Raw genomic sequence first — 14,107 nt, forward strand, 5'->3', positions numbered from 1 at the left:
GGGGCATCTTTACACAGCCTGCACCTGGGGTCTTGCCTGGTGTGATAGACCCCAGCCTCTATGGATCTTGTGCTCAGAGCTTGTTCTTGTGCTGCCATGATTAGTGCCTCTGTGCTGTCTTTCAGTCCAGCTTTGTCCAGCCACTGGTAGGATTTCTGGATATCAGCCACCTCCTCTATCTGCCGGTGGTACATACCGTGCAGGGGCCTGTCCTTCCATGATGGTTCCTTGTCTCCCTCCTCTTTCTTGGGTTTCTGCTGCCTGAGGTATTCACTGAGCACTCGGTCAGTTGGGGCCATCTTCCCAATGTATTCTTGGATGTTCGTTGTCTCATCCTGGACTGTGGTGCTGACACTCACCAGTCCCCGGCCCCCTTCCTTCCTCTTAGCGTACAGCCTCAGGGTGCTGGACTTGGGGTGAAACCCTCCATGCATGGTAAGGAGCTTTCTTGTCTTTATGTCAGTGGCTTCTATCTCCTCCTTTGGCCAGCCTATTATCCCAGCAGGGTACCTGATCACGGGCAGGGCGTACGTGTTGATGGCCCGGATCTTGTTCTTACCATTCAGCTGACTCCTCAGGACTTGCCTGACCCTCTGCAGGTACTTGGTGGTTGCAGCTTTTCTAGCGGCCTCTTCATGGTTCCCATTCGCCTGCGGGATCCCCAGGTACTTGTAACTGTCCTCTATGTCTGCAATGTTGCCTTCTGGTAGTTCAATCCCCACAGTTCTGACTACCTTCCCTCTCTTTGTTACCATCCGACTACACTTCTCCAGTCCGAATGACATTCCAATGTCATTGCTGTATAGCCTGGTAGTGTGGATCAGTGAATCGATGTCTCGTTCACTCTTGGCATACAGCTTGATGTCATCCATGTACAGGAGGTGGCTGACAACTACTTCGTTCCGTAGTCGGTATCCGTAGCCAGTCTTGTTAATGATCTCACTGAGGGGGTTCAGGCCTATGCAGAACAGCAGTGGGGACAGAGCATCTACTTGGTAGATCCCGCACTTGATGGTGACTTGTGCTATGGGCTTGGAGTTGGCCTCTAGTGTTGTACGCCACATCCCCATTGAGTTCCTGATGAAGGCTCTTAGGGTCCCATTGATCTTGTACAATTCTAGGCATTCCAGTATCCAGCTGTGGGGCATTGAGTCATAGGCCTTCTTGTAATCAATCCAGGCAGTGCACAGATTGGTCAGTCTGGTCTTGCAGTCTCGGCTGACTGTTCTGTCTACCAGTAGCTGGTGTTTTGCGCCTCTGGTATTCTTGCCAATCCCTTTCTGTGTCCCGCTCATGTATTGACCCATGTGCCTGTTCATCTTAGCCGATATGATGCCTGACAGGAGCTTCCATGTAGTACTGAGGCAGGTTATTGGTCGGTAGTTGGAGGGGACCGGTCCCTTCTTTGGGTCCTTGGGGATCAGGACCGTCCGACCTTCGGTTAGCCATTCCGGGTGGCTCTCGTTAACTACACAGCAAATTTAAAAGTGTTAAATGTTTTGGTGTTAATAGTCTTCTTGCAAAAGTAGAGTTAATTTTACTCTAAGCAGAGTCACATTCTTTTAATGTAACTCTGAGGTGTAAAATGATAGTAGTTAAAATCGAGTGTTAAAAATGAGTGTTTCTCTGTCAAATCTGGAGGTGTTACAATGGAAACATTAACTCTTGACCTCTTAACTCTGAACTCCTAGAGGGGCTATGACACCAACAGAGTAAATTCACAGACTCCGCCCCCAGCACGGCTCCAATCGAAGCTGAAGTGAAGCCGTTTCAGAACATTTTGCTCTACATATTTGAGTTGTTTGCCATGCTTGGTAAGTCATTTTTTCAAAGATTGTTTCAATTATTATTATGAGCTTTTACTTCTGTGGCTCTTTGGAGTTGAGACAAAGCTGTGTGAAAGGCATTAGCCATGTTGCTCGCTGATAGCATAATATTCTGTTTTAGCTAGCTGAAAGGTATTGTTTGCGGGCAAATACCACAGCCTTGAAAAAAAGCTTGCATGTGAATTTTCAGTCAAACTTTTGGTCAAATACACCTAAAACAATGTCTAGAATGTGAAATGTTGGTATAATGGTGCTACTTGAAGCCTGAAAACGATCTCCCATTAAAAAATAAAAATAAAAAAACACGAGCAAACAGCAGTAGCTGATGTCCTGACTGGATTCTACGTTAGCATAGATCCCTCCAGAGTTTTGTGCACACGGTTTAGGTAAAAATGAAAAAGGTTGAGGTTTTACATTTAGTTCAGTATTACCTGTTGCCTGTGTCTTTGTCTTTTGGGAAAATACTTTACACAAGTAATGGCTCAAAGAGGATTCCTTTTTTTTACTGTGCTGCAATTGTTTACTGGATTATTTGTGCCATTAATTAGTGTCAACTAATTTTTATTCAATCTCCGCACAGGTTATGCTTGTGCAGATGGAATATGGGGGAGAGCAGAAGTGCGTTGAAGTTCCACAAAGGGATGAATGAAGGACATGCATATTGTATTGAAGAAATAAGTGATGAGAATGCTGTTATTTGCATTTACCATGTCAGACCTTTTGATAAACAAAAGTGAGAACATGTACACTGTTACATCTTTCAGAAAATGTTTTGAAATTGTGGTGCACAGTTCAGAATAAATGTTTTTCAAAAACCATTGCATCTTTTTAGTAAATGTTTAATTCCAAAAGAAATTTCTAGAAGTTCAGAACAGTAAAATTCCCGCTTTTTAGAATGAATTAGAAGATAACTCTTACGTAGTTAAACTAAAATACTCTTTGAGAGTTTAATATATAAACTCTTAACACCAAGTGTTAAATTATCAACTCCAGACAGATTTGGTGTTTAACACTAAATCAGAGTTAAACGTACCAACTCTCCAAAAAGAGTTAAATTAACACTCTCTGGTGTGGACCCATATAGACACTTTAATAGTGTTGAAATCAAATCCGACAGTGTTAATTTGGACATGCTGGATTTGCTGTGTAGCAGCTGGTTCATATGTGCTGCCAGACGCTCGTGGAGTGCAGTCAGCTTCTTTAGCCAGTAGGCGTGAACCATGTCGGGCCCTGGTGCTGTCCAACTCTTCATACTGGAGACCCTTTCTTGGATATCTGCCACTGTGATGGTTACTGGACCCTGTTCAGGGAGGTCGCTGTGGTCTGCCCTCAGATCCACTAGCCACTGAGCATTGCCGTTATGGGTTGCGTCCTTCTCCCATATGCTCTTCCAGTATTGCTCCGTCTCCAGCCTTGGTGGTGCTGTTCTCTTATTGTTCCCTTGCCACTGAGAGTACACCTTTGCTGGTTCTGTGGAGAACAGCTGGTTTATTCTCCTGCCTTCTATCTCTCTGGTGTACCTCCTCAAGCGGCTGGCCAAGGCTGTGAGTCTTTGCTTGGCAGTTTCCAAGGCCTCAGGTATGGACAGCTTGCTGTATTTCTTAGGCACCTTCTTTGTCGCACCTTTCTGCAACTCCGTTAGTTGGCTAACCTCCCTCCGTGCTACTTTGATCTTGCCCTCTAGCCTCCTTCTCCATGGAGGGTACTGCCCCTTGTGGCTGTTCAACTTGTAGCCAAGCATCTCACTGATCACTGCTGCCGTATTGTAGATCAGCTTGTTAGTGTCGGTAATCGTGGTTGTAGGTATTGTCCGTAGTGCTGCATTAACATCATCTAGCAGACCTTCTGAGGGTACTTCACGTAATCTTGGTAACCGACTACGGGGGATACAGGTTTCAAGCTTGGCCATGATCCTATTTTTCAGGTCAGTTCCTCTCGCACTCAACGATCCTTCTCCTATCGCACTTGCGATCCTCTGTTCCAAAGGCGTGTAGTCTAACCACTACGCTATCCAGCTGCTAGCTATATATATATATATATATATATACATATATATATATAAATAAATAAATAATAATAAATAAATAAAATAAAAATAAATAAAAAAATCCTGAAAAGTATTTGATATATGAAACTCCTCCCGGTACCGTTTAGAGTGTTTTCTGCAAGACGGTGGTGCTGGCGTCTGAGGGGAGGAAACGGATGCGTGGGTTGAAGGGTAGGTCACGAGCGAGGAACGGTAGCATGGAGGACCTCCAAGAGCTAGCTGGGTCCTGTCAAAAAAGTGAGCGTCGCTCCCTCACCGAATCCACTGAGTCTATACTTTGGTCGGTTGTGTAGAAATAATAGATTGTTTATTAGGTATTGAGGTCATAGGGAATGTAGTTTATTAGTGGGTGTCATAGTAGGATTTTGTTGTAGATAGAATGTAGGAATACACAATAAAAAATAGTCCTGGAAGGGGGGAACAAAGAACTGGAGTGCAGGGCAGTGGGACATCTAACCCCCACCCCCAGGACAGTAGCAAGAGTTACTGAGGGTGAGGGGCAGACAATGGTGGATGGACATTTCCTTAAAAGGAGATGGGGGTCAGGGTGTCAGCATACCTGGCCACTGTACCAGTGTTTTTCCACTGTGGGGGGTTTACTGTAGGAGGAGGAGACCAGAGACTGTAACTGTAGCTGCTGTGTAAAACTCTTCAGATCAACTTTAGAATAGGACAGCACAGGATGTAGTGTTGATCTCCAAATGTGCATTTGTATTGGGATTGGGAAATAAAGTGATACTTTGATACTTGGAAACATCTCAGCGTGATCTCTACCAGGACCAAAAGATTCGCAATGACCGGCGTTGTCTCAACAGTTGGTACTGTCACGGCTGGGGCAGCAGTCGTGTGGTGTTTGTAGGAAAGAGGACCCAATATGCAAGAAACAGCTAGATGCAGGCGAACGTTTATTTACAATGGGTGAAATATAAACAGAAACGAGGGTGGAGAGGATTGTACAAAGACACAAACCTAAACTGGGAAAAACTAATAAACCTAGAACACGCAACATAGAGAGCAACACGAGATGAGAACAGAGAAACACCAACTAACGCAGAAGAACCGGCAAGGAACACAGGCAGGCACACACTATGAATACACACAAGCTAACAAGGGAATGACACACCAGGGGGGAACACAGCTGAATCTGAAGTAAAACAGGAAACTCACAGATTGTTTTACAACACAAACTCAGGGACATGAACAGAGCACAAGAGGGAGAACACTAAACACAAGAACCAAACCCTAAGAAATAATTCAAAAAAAGAATTAACAAAAACTATAAGATGACACCAAAATGAAACACAAAACCCTGGGTCAACAACCCAGGACCATGACAGTTTGAACAGGCTTTAGTCGCACACAGGCAAACAATACAGTATGTGGAACTCAAAAAAGGATAGTGTCAGCCAAAATACAATGAATAACAATTAACTGTCATTGTAATGGAAATTAGGCTTTTTTAAATGCATCTGCTGACATACAGAAATGTAAATCTTTAACCCAGACATCTGCTGGCTAAATGGAAAGCCTGTGTTTTTTAGATTTACATTGCAAACATTTCACAGTAGTTACACATCTAAAAGCACACCTGCTGGTCAAACTTGAGGTGTGTCATTCTTGGCATATTTAGAATATTTCACTTTCACTTCTGAGCTCTTGTTACTCCTTTACTGGAAATCAACTCTGTGAAACTTCAGTAAAATGGCTTTAGAAAACTAATAGGCAGAAAAAAAACAGCAGCATTTGAGATTGCTTAAAATATTTAGAACATGTTCTATGCTTTTGTTTTTGTTTTGTTTTTTACTGGCTTTTGTTTTTAAATGTTGTAGTGTGTTGTTCTGTCTACTTCTGGGCAGATTTAGCTGATAAGATTAAACTTCCAAACAACAGGTGATACAGCATTCCAGCACACCTGTGGAAGTGAGGTCATTGTAAAGACTGCAAAACACACAGTATGATCAAACCTTGCAAAGGGACACTTGCAAATGTCTGAGATGTTAACAGTTTTAGCCCACCATAATGTTATAATCACTTTTGTTCCCCCATGTTTCATTTCAGCTGAAACAAATCACAGCAAAGATAAATATCTCAGATTCCTACTGAAGTGAAAGAACAATGGCAGACAGCTGAGCTGAAACTTAGCTGCTCTATAATATGGAAACTTATCATGCATAATAAAATGTAATGAAAACATTTTATCATTTACCTTTAAGACCAAAAGGCTAAAGGGCAAATGCTTTATCACCACACCTGTTTAACGAGAATCCATTTTGCTTCTCCTTGAAATTTATTACAGGCACTTCACATGACTCACAGTTCACAATAATCCTTACATATTTATAATGGGCAGATATTTCTGCCTAAGTACCAACCATAATAGTTGTCCAAGGAGCTTGAAAAGAAAAGCGTCTGGACTTCTTTTGAGTTGCTTGAAGACGTTTTCACCTCTCAGTTCTCTTCAGTTCTGGGGTCAAATGGTGGAGAGATCACTCCATCATTTGACCCTTTGATTGTGTCCTTGATTAGGGATGGGTATCGTTTAGGTTTTATCCGATACCGGTGCCAAACCGGTACTTTTGAAACCGTGCCGGTGCTTAAACTGTGCTCAAACCGGTGCTTAAAGAATGGAGAACACAAAATTGGTCCAAATACCTCTCATGTTCAGCTGTTTTTTTGTAACAAGATAACAATGTTAACCTTTTCTGCAGGAACCTGATTTGTGTTTGTTGTCTCCACCAGATTCCTGTCAACTCACAATTGACACAAACACAATAAACAAATACCTCAAACTGTCCGACAACAACAGGAAGGTGACACAGGTGAAGGAGGTTCAGTCATATCCTGATCATCCAGATTTGATTACTGGTATCAGCTGCTGTGTACAGATGGTCTGACTGGTCGCTGTTACTGGGAGGTCGAGTGGAGTGGAGGGATTGATATATCAGTGAGTTACAGAGGAATTGAAAGGACAGGCGACAGTAAAGACTGCGTGTTTGGAAGGAACGATCAGTCCTGGAGACTGGAATGCTACAGCGATGGTCACCCTCGTTCTGTGTGGCACAATAATGGAAGCATGTCTTCCTCCTACTCCTCCTCCACATCTTCTGCCTCTAACAGAGTAGCCGTGTACGTGGACTGTCCTGCTGGCATTCTGTCCTTCTACAGAGTCTCCTCTGGCACTCTGATTCACCTCCACACCTTTAACACCACATTCACTGAACCTATTTATCCTGGATTTGGTTTCAATCCTAATGCATCAGTGTCTCTGTGTCCTGTTTAGTATGAAGAAGCTCCTCCTGTTAGAGAAACACAACTGTTTTCTGTCTCTTTCACTCAGAAACGTGTTCTCAGATTCATCGACTGTTCTAAATAATTTATTTTAAACGTCTTCCTCTAAACGAAGACGCTTTGTTGTTTTCTGTCATTTTCTAGTGAAAAGCTTCAGTAAATATCAGTATGTTGTGTTTTCATGATTTAGTTTATGTCATCTGTAGATAAGACAAAATGTGATACTGGAAAGGAACCACTGAGCTGCAGGGATTTGTTTACAACTGTCCAGTGACCACAAGTGAGCCTGTAGTTCGGTTTGGCCTCATTTCATCCATATTTACTGACTGTTAAAATAATGAAATAACAACAAGATTATAACTTGTCTGTGGTTACATCTGAGGAATTAAATTATATAATTATATAAGCTACATTAAAGTAGCTGTCTAGATTGCACAGTCTTTGATTTAATTATTTAGTTTTTGTTTTGTTTTATTTAGTAGTACAAATTTTACAAAAAATAATACAATTACGGGGGGGAATTTGGGGAGTTATGAAGTCTGACAAAATAAATTATTTTTAAAAAGTAAAAAAGAAAAAAGAAAAACATTAGTAGATTTAACTTGATCCTTTTTTAACACTGGTGCAGCAGCAGCATAATGACTGAGATCAAATGCATTTTTCTGACTTTTCTGTGGAGTCTTGTATTATGAACAAACAGTGCTCATGAAAAAATAGTATGAAGAAGATAGATTTAGAGATGTGTGTAATTTATTTTGTCATGAACTGATTGGTCTGTCAGTATCACTGGAAAAAACTGCAGAGACTTACTTCACCTCGGTAATTTAATTCACTGAAATTAACTGAATCTGCAGCATCATCTCACTGTTTGAAAATTATCATGTGACCGAGTCTTTCTTACAGAAAAAAGTAGTCAGCACAACAAAAACAAAAGATGTAGATTATTTGTAATGTGTATTAAATAAAATAAAATAAAATAAAATAATGTGTTTGTCACAGTTAAGTTTAACTAAAGCAGCAGACATTTTAAATTTTCTTTTTTTCACGTTTTAAAACAAAAATCCGACTCCCATCTAGCCGGGCTCCCCAACCTGCAGGGTTGATGGCAGATGATAGAACTACTCACTGTCCTTCTGCCTTCACATCAGTGAATTTTAAAGGTTCTTCTGCGAGGACCTGCAAAACTCCTTGATGGCGTTTGATCCTGAGCAGCTAAACTTTAAACTGTCTTTTAATAGATGTTGTATATTTTTAGTGACATCTTCTGGTTGAAAGTTTGCTACAACACCCAGCAGTTTAGCTCACATACAAACCTCAAGCACTCCTAAACTTGAGTAATAAAATGAAAGAATAAATATATGAATTTTGTATTTTAGCAATAAGTAAATGTTATTTTTTTTGCACACTCAGTCACCTAAATCACCTCTTTCCTCCCAATTCTGATTCTCAGTTTGAACTTTAGCAGGTTGTGATGGCCATGTCTATGTGCCTAAATGCATTGATTTGCTGCCATATGATTGGCTGATAAGATATTTGCATTCATGAGCAGTTGAATAGGTGTACTTAACAGAGTGGCTGGTGATTGAATATTATACGTGATTTTGGTGTGCAGTTGTGAATCGATTTACTAAAAAACTACAAAAAGCATGACATGATTCTCTTGCACTGTTGCTCATGCTGGTTTATGAAAATGATATTTATTGATTAACATAATGTGATCTGCACTTGTGATTTGAATGCACTGAAAAGGTTTACCTACAAAGTAACCTATGCTGGATCAGTAATCACAGGCACTCGGGAGTCCTACCTTTTTTTTTGTATAAATGAAATCAATGTTTTTAGTGTTTAGCGTGTGCGCATGTGTGAGGGGAGGACAGTTGCACTTGAATCCTGGATTGTGAGAGCAGCTAAAATAAAGAAAGACGCAGTAAAAGGTTTGGTAGCATTTCAGAGAATGACTCTTCCTGTGAAAAGTTGATGATTGACAAGTCATTCTTTTCTTCTTACCACACCTAGCTATTTCAAACACTTCCCTGAGTCATAGTTTGAAGACACTTGACAGCGTCACAAGCAAACAAACAAGCCCGATGAGTTTTGTTATGAGCTAGTAACATGTTGGTTCTTTTTTCAAACACTGATGAAGTAACAGGGAGGCAACTAGAACTGAACGAGCTAATGACTGGGATCAAGTCCATCGTGTTTTTGACCATCCTGAACTGTCGGTGGATAAAAGGAGTTGAGTGAGGTGTTATCTTATGCGTACATATGCATAATACCTTATTCTAACCATTATAACTAACCATTATCATGGTAGTTATTATGAATGGATCTAAACATACCAGGAAACAATATGGTAGGCTAAAGAGAAACAGTTCATTCTGTGGGCGTGGAGGCAGAAATCTAGAACGCCAAAACTACATGTTCTAAGAGAGACTTCTTTTTTCTTCTGTTATGAAGTTTGATTCAGCAGCAGGAATATGGAACTGAGCAGGATAATCGGGATCAAGTGTGTTGTTCTGGCTTTTCTGTGGACTCTTACAAATGGAGGTGAGTGAGGCTGCCATGACCGTCATTAACACAGGTGTGTTTCGGGTCATGGTGGTTTTTATTCAAAGAAAAAATGAACATGCCAGAAAATTAGACAAGGATTTTGAATTACAATAAGAAATGTATTAATATTTTGTTTGTACTCCTCAGAAAGTTTACATAGATGGTTGTCTGAAGGAGGTTTTTTTTACTTTGATGTTGCTTGACTAGTATTTTGTCTAGAAATCCAGTCTTCTGTTATGTTCCGTTATATAAACTTTAATGGCAGAAATTTCAGAGATATTTGTGCCCAAAGACTTTTTTTTTCTCACATTTGTGTTATTTTGTATGTGCATCATTCATTAAGAGATGCCAGTGAGACTATGCTATGATGCATAGTTCAGATATGTGACACTGACAAAAGACAGAAGACCAAGCTGGAGCTGGAACAGTTGAAGATTTTTGTTGGCAGTGACCCGGATGGACAAGAAAAGAAAAGGGTATATCAGACGCTTAGGTTGACACAACGTTAGAGACTCAAGTCTGAGATGGTTTGGACACATGTAGAGGAGGGATAGTGGGTATATTGGACAAGCGATGTTGAATATGGAGCTGCCAGGCAGGAAGAAAAGAGGATGAACATAGAGAAGGTTCACAGATGTAGAGAGAGAACATTCAAAGGAAGATGTGGAGGATATGGTGAGACAGAAGCAAAGAGAGCAGCTGAAAGAATCATTATCTATTCATCAAATTTGGAAAATCCTGGATCTCTTGTGCATCATTTTAGACTAAATTTTAAACACTTAAGATAACGTTTTTTTGAATAGTGATTTGCTACAAAGTCCGAGTTCCTATTCACCTACTGTGTTAGTGTAAACTTTAAAAATGGCATCACATGAGAAATGTAGTTTTTGAATTTGACCTTTGTGCCGGCGTGCATTCCAGCTGTCACATACTTTTGTTTTCTGTGTGGGAAAATGTGGAGTATGTAATGTTGCTACCAGAGTGACACATCTTTCAGCTATATCAGACTCAAACAGCATTGTGTTTATATTCGAGCAACCAGCTTGGTTTTGTATTTTCATAGTGTTTAATGTGGACACCAGGTTTTACTGGTGGAAAAACTAACTATTTTTAATTTAATTGTTGGATTTCAGAGAAATGTCCTCTAAGTTGAACTGTGTTGGGTGTCTCTTTGTGTTGCAGATACTGAGGTGTCCTGTGTTTTCCAGGAAAGTTGCATCTTACCCTGCAGTTTCCTGGGTAGCACTGATGCAGTTATTAGCTGGAGTCTGCTAAAGGCAAGACATGTTTCCATCCTCTCCTACAACTCCAAACAAGACCAGCTTACACAACAGGATGAGCATTTTAGAGGCCGGGCATCATTATTCAAAGACCAGATATCCAACGGAAACGCCTCACTCCAGCTGACATCAGTGGAGTTTCAAGATGAAGGCAGATACAAATGTGCAACAGGGGGAAACAATGATTCATTTATCAGCCTAAAAGTGGACGGTACGAGAAACATACAGAAAACACAAGACACTTTTTTTTTACTATATATTTGCATGAAGATATATAGCAATCTTTGTCTTATAAACAAAAAACATTTCAAGACAAAATAATATTTTTAGAGTGAATAATTCATAAAGTATATTTTTTATGACAGCTCCAGTCCGTGAGGTCAACATTGAGAAGGCAGAAAACAGGATCACCTGCAGCTCTGAGGGGATCTACCCCGAACCTGTGCTCACCTGGTCCACCAGCCGTCAAACCGTCTTCAGGAGCACAACCATAGTCCAGCAGAGTGGACCGAACAGAGAACTTTATAACATTAAGAGTTCTGTCATATTCCCTGACACCAAACATGACTTCACTGATATGACCTACAGCTGCACTGTCACCACTCGCAGCAACAACAAAACAGCCATTTTGTCAAACCGCAACCTGAAAGAAGGTAAGTGTGTTTTAAGATTTGTGGTCAGTCAGTCAGACTTTTACCAACCAAATAAAAAAATGTTCTGCAAAAATCTTCAGAATTTTTTATTAACAAAATACATATAATAGTTATTTATAGTTATTTATATTGATTATTAAATAAGTAAAATCAACACTTTTCATTTGTGTATGTGCGTGTATGTGCGTGTTTGCTGCAGGCATCGCTAAAGCCATGGTGGCAGGCGTCATCATGATTGCGGTAATCTTAGGCCTGATACCGATATGCTGCAATAAATTTAACAGTAAGGTAAAGACAAACAAACAGATATCAGGAAGGGTATCTACTTCTGAAATTTGGGGATCTATTGTGTTGATGTGTTGAATTAATAATGCAACATTTTAGATGCACCAGAGCTGCTCAGTGCCAATGAGTGTGCTGCCTACAGTGGAAACAGGATCAATGGAGTTACAGGTACAGACAGGCACAGATGTTGCAATGAGCCCCCTTAATCTGACCAAACTTTACTTAGAACGTCCAAAATTTAATTCAAGCCATTTTAATTCTTTAAAATAAATAAATAAATAAATAATAATAATAATGATAATAAAAAACCCTTTCGTTTCTTTTGCTTTTTCTTTTTTTTTTTTTTACCTTTTCAACTATGTTTCTGTAATGTTTGAAGTGTATATGGTAATCTAAATTTAAACCATATTCTGTTTTAAAAAAAAAAATAGTCCAACGTTGATCTTTTTTTCTTATAAAAATGAAACAAAATCCTAAAATAATGTATTTCTATGCTTTAGCCCAACATGTGCAAGTTCAAAGGCAAAAGAGTAACAACACAGTGGAAGTATTTTAAAATGTTTAAAGTCATATGAAAAGGAAAACGTTCACACGATTGTATGCAACCCTTTAAAAATGATATTAAACGTATACAAAACCCTTTTTAGTACATGATTTAATAGCTGTACTACTTGCTATAGAACTAATATAAACTCTTGGATGACAAACTCTTCTTCAGTCCCATCAGGCTCAGCAGGTTCCTGATGCTGCAGAAATATCAAGTCAACTCGATTTGGTCCTGACAGAAAAAACTTCAGAGGAAGTGAAAACACTGAGCGCTCCTGGGTAAATCTCTCTCTCGCCCGCTCTTTTTAATCCAGCGTATCTTTGGTTTGCTTTTTTGTTTATTCTTAATGTATTTCAGGACAGAATTCTTTATAATTTCATTTTGCAGTCACGACCATGAGGGAGATGATTTATTACCAAAGGCAGCGGCAGAACCCACAGAAATGTGAATCCTGTAGAAACACGGCCTCAGACAACGTGACCTCTCCATTTATTAAATGATTTTTAAATGTATCTGTTAAATGTACCTGAGTCAGTATCATTAAATGATGCTGATACACTCTGATGTCTTTTCTGTTCTCCATCAGTGACACTAATGCTCACTTTGCACATGTTGGTGAAGTTCTTTGATATTTTGAGGTTGAGATTACAGCATATGGTTCCTCCTCTACCTCATCTACTCGATAAAATGATACAAAATAATTAAGCAGAAAGAAAATGTCACTCATTATATTTCATGACACATAAATTATGTGGCACGGTGGTTAGCACTGTTGCTGCAAAGCAAGAAGGTCCTGAGTTCAATTCCACCATCAGGCCGGGGTCTTTCTGTGTGGAGTTTGCATGTTCTCCCCGTGTTTGCGTGGGTTCCCTCCGGGTACTGTGGCTTCTTCCCACCATCCAAAGACATGCAGCTTGTGGGGATAGGTTAATTGGATAATCCAAATTACCACTAGGAGTGAATGTGCGAGTGAATGGTTGTCTGTCCCTGTGTGTTAGCCCTGCGACAGACTGGCGACCTGTCCAGGGTGTACCCCGCCTCGCGCCCTCTGACAGCTGGGATAGGCTCCGGCAATCCTGAAAAGGATAAGTGGAAGCGAATGGATGGATGGATAAATTAAAATGTTTACTTGTATAGTAGTTTTAGTTGTTTTGTTTTTTTTTTGTTTTATTAAAAAACACAGTTTTGAAATCTGGAGGTTGTAAGCAGCACGTCTTCAGTGTTTTGTAAAAACATTCACAAATATTAAATGTTTAAGACCTGACTATGATTTACTGTTTTATTATTTGTTGAAAACTTACTTGCTTTTCTTACTGCTAACGTTTTTAGGGACTGTCACATGGTGTTTGTTGTTAATGCACCTTTTGGAGATCTACACCTTCATATAGTGACTTGATAAATTTTAATGTTTGCATTTAGAAGCATTAGTGCCATTTGGTTGTTCGTACTCTTACTGAGCTCATACGAGACTACAGCACTTGCAGTAAATGCAGTCATCAATACTGAGTTTATTGTAATGCCCACCCTGCTTACCGACTGGTGAAGGCTCTCATGCTCACAGTGACACCTACACATAACCTGATGTTAAATAGCAAATTTGGTTGTATTTAGCAAAACAAAAAAGTAAAATA

At 40.0% G+C, this 14,107-nt stretch overlaps 1 protein-coding gene across 1 annotated transcript; it reads left to right on the plus strand.

The window, feature by feature from the left end:
• The first annotated feature begins 9,275 nt into the window (after positions 1–9,275).
• On the plus strand, positions 9,276–13,740 carry LOC113029222 (programmed cell death 1 ligand 1-like). The gene is made up of 8 exons (XM_026179978.2): positions 9,276–9,514; positions 9,619–9,708; positions 10,894–11,202; positions 11,357–11,644; positions 11,844–11,932; positions 12,029–12,097; positions 12,648–12,754; positions 12,864–13,740. The coding sequence occupies exons 2-8, from the start codon at positions 9,639–9,641 to the stop codon at positions 12,922–12,924; spliced, it is 993 nt and encodes a 330-aa protein (XP_026035763.2). The 5' UTR covers positions 9,276–9,514; positions 9,619–9,638; the 3' UTR covers positions 12,925–13,740.
• Positions 13,741–14,107: the final 367 nt, after the last annotated feature.

Source organism: Astatotilapia calliptera, chromosome 9 (genome assembly GCF_964374335.1).
Source record: "Astatotilapia calliptera chromosome 9, fAstCal68.1, whole genome shotgun sequence".
Taxonomy (NCBI): Eukaryota; Metazoa; Chordata; class Actinopteri; order Cichliformes; family Cichlidae; genus Astatotilapia; species Astatotilapia calliptera.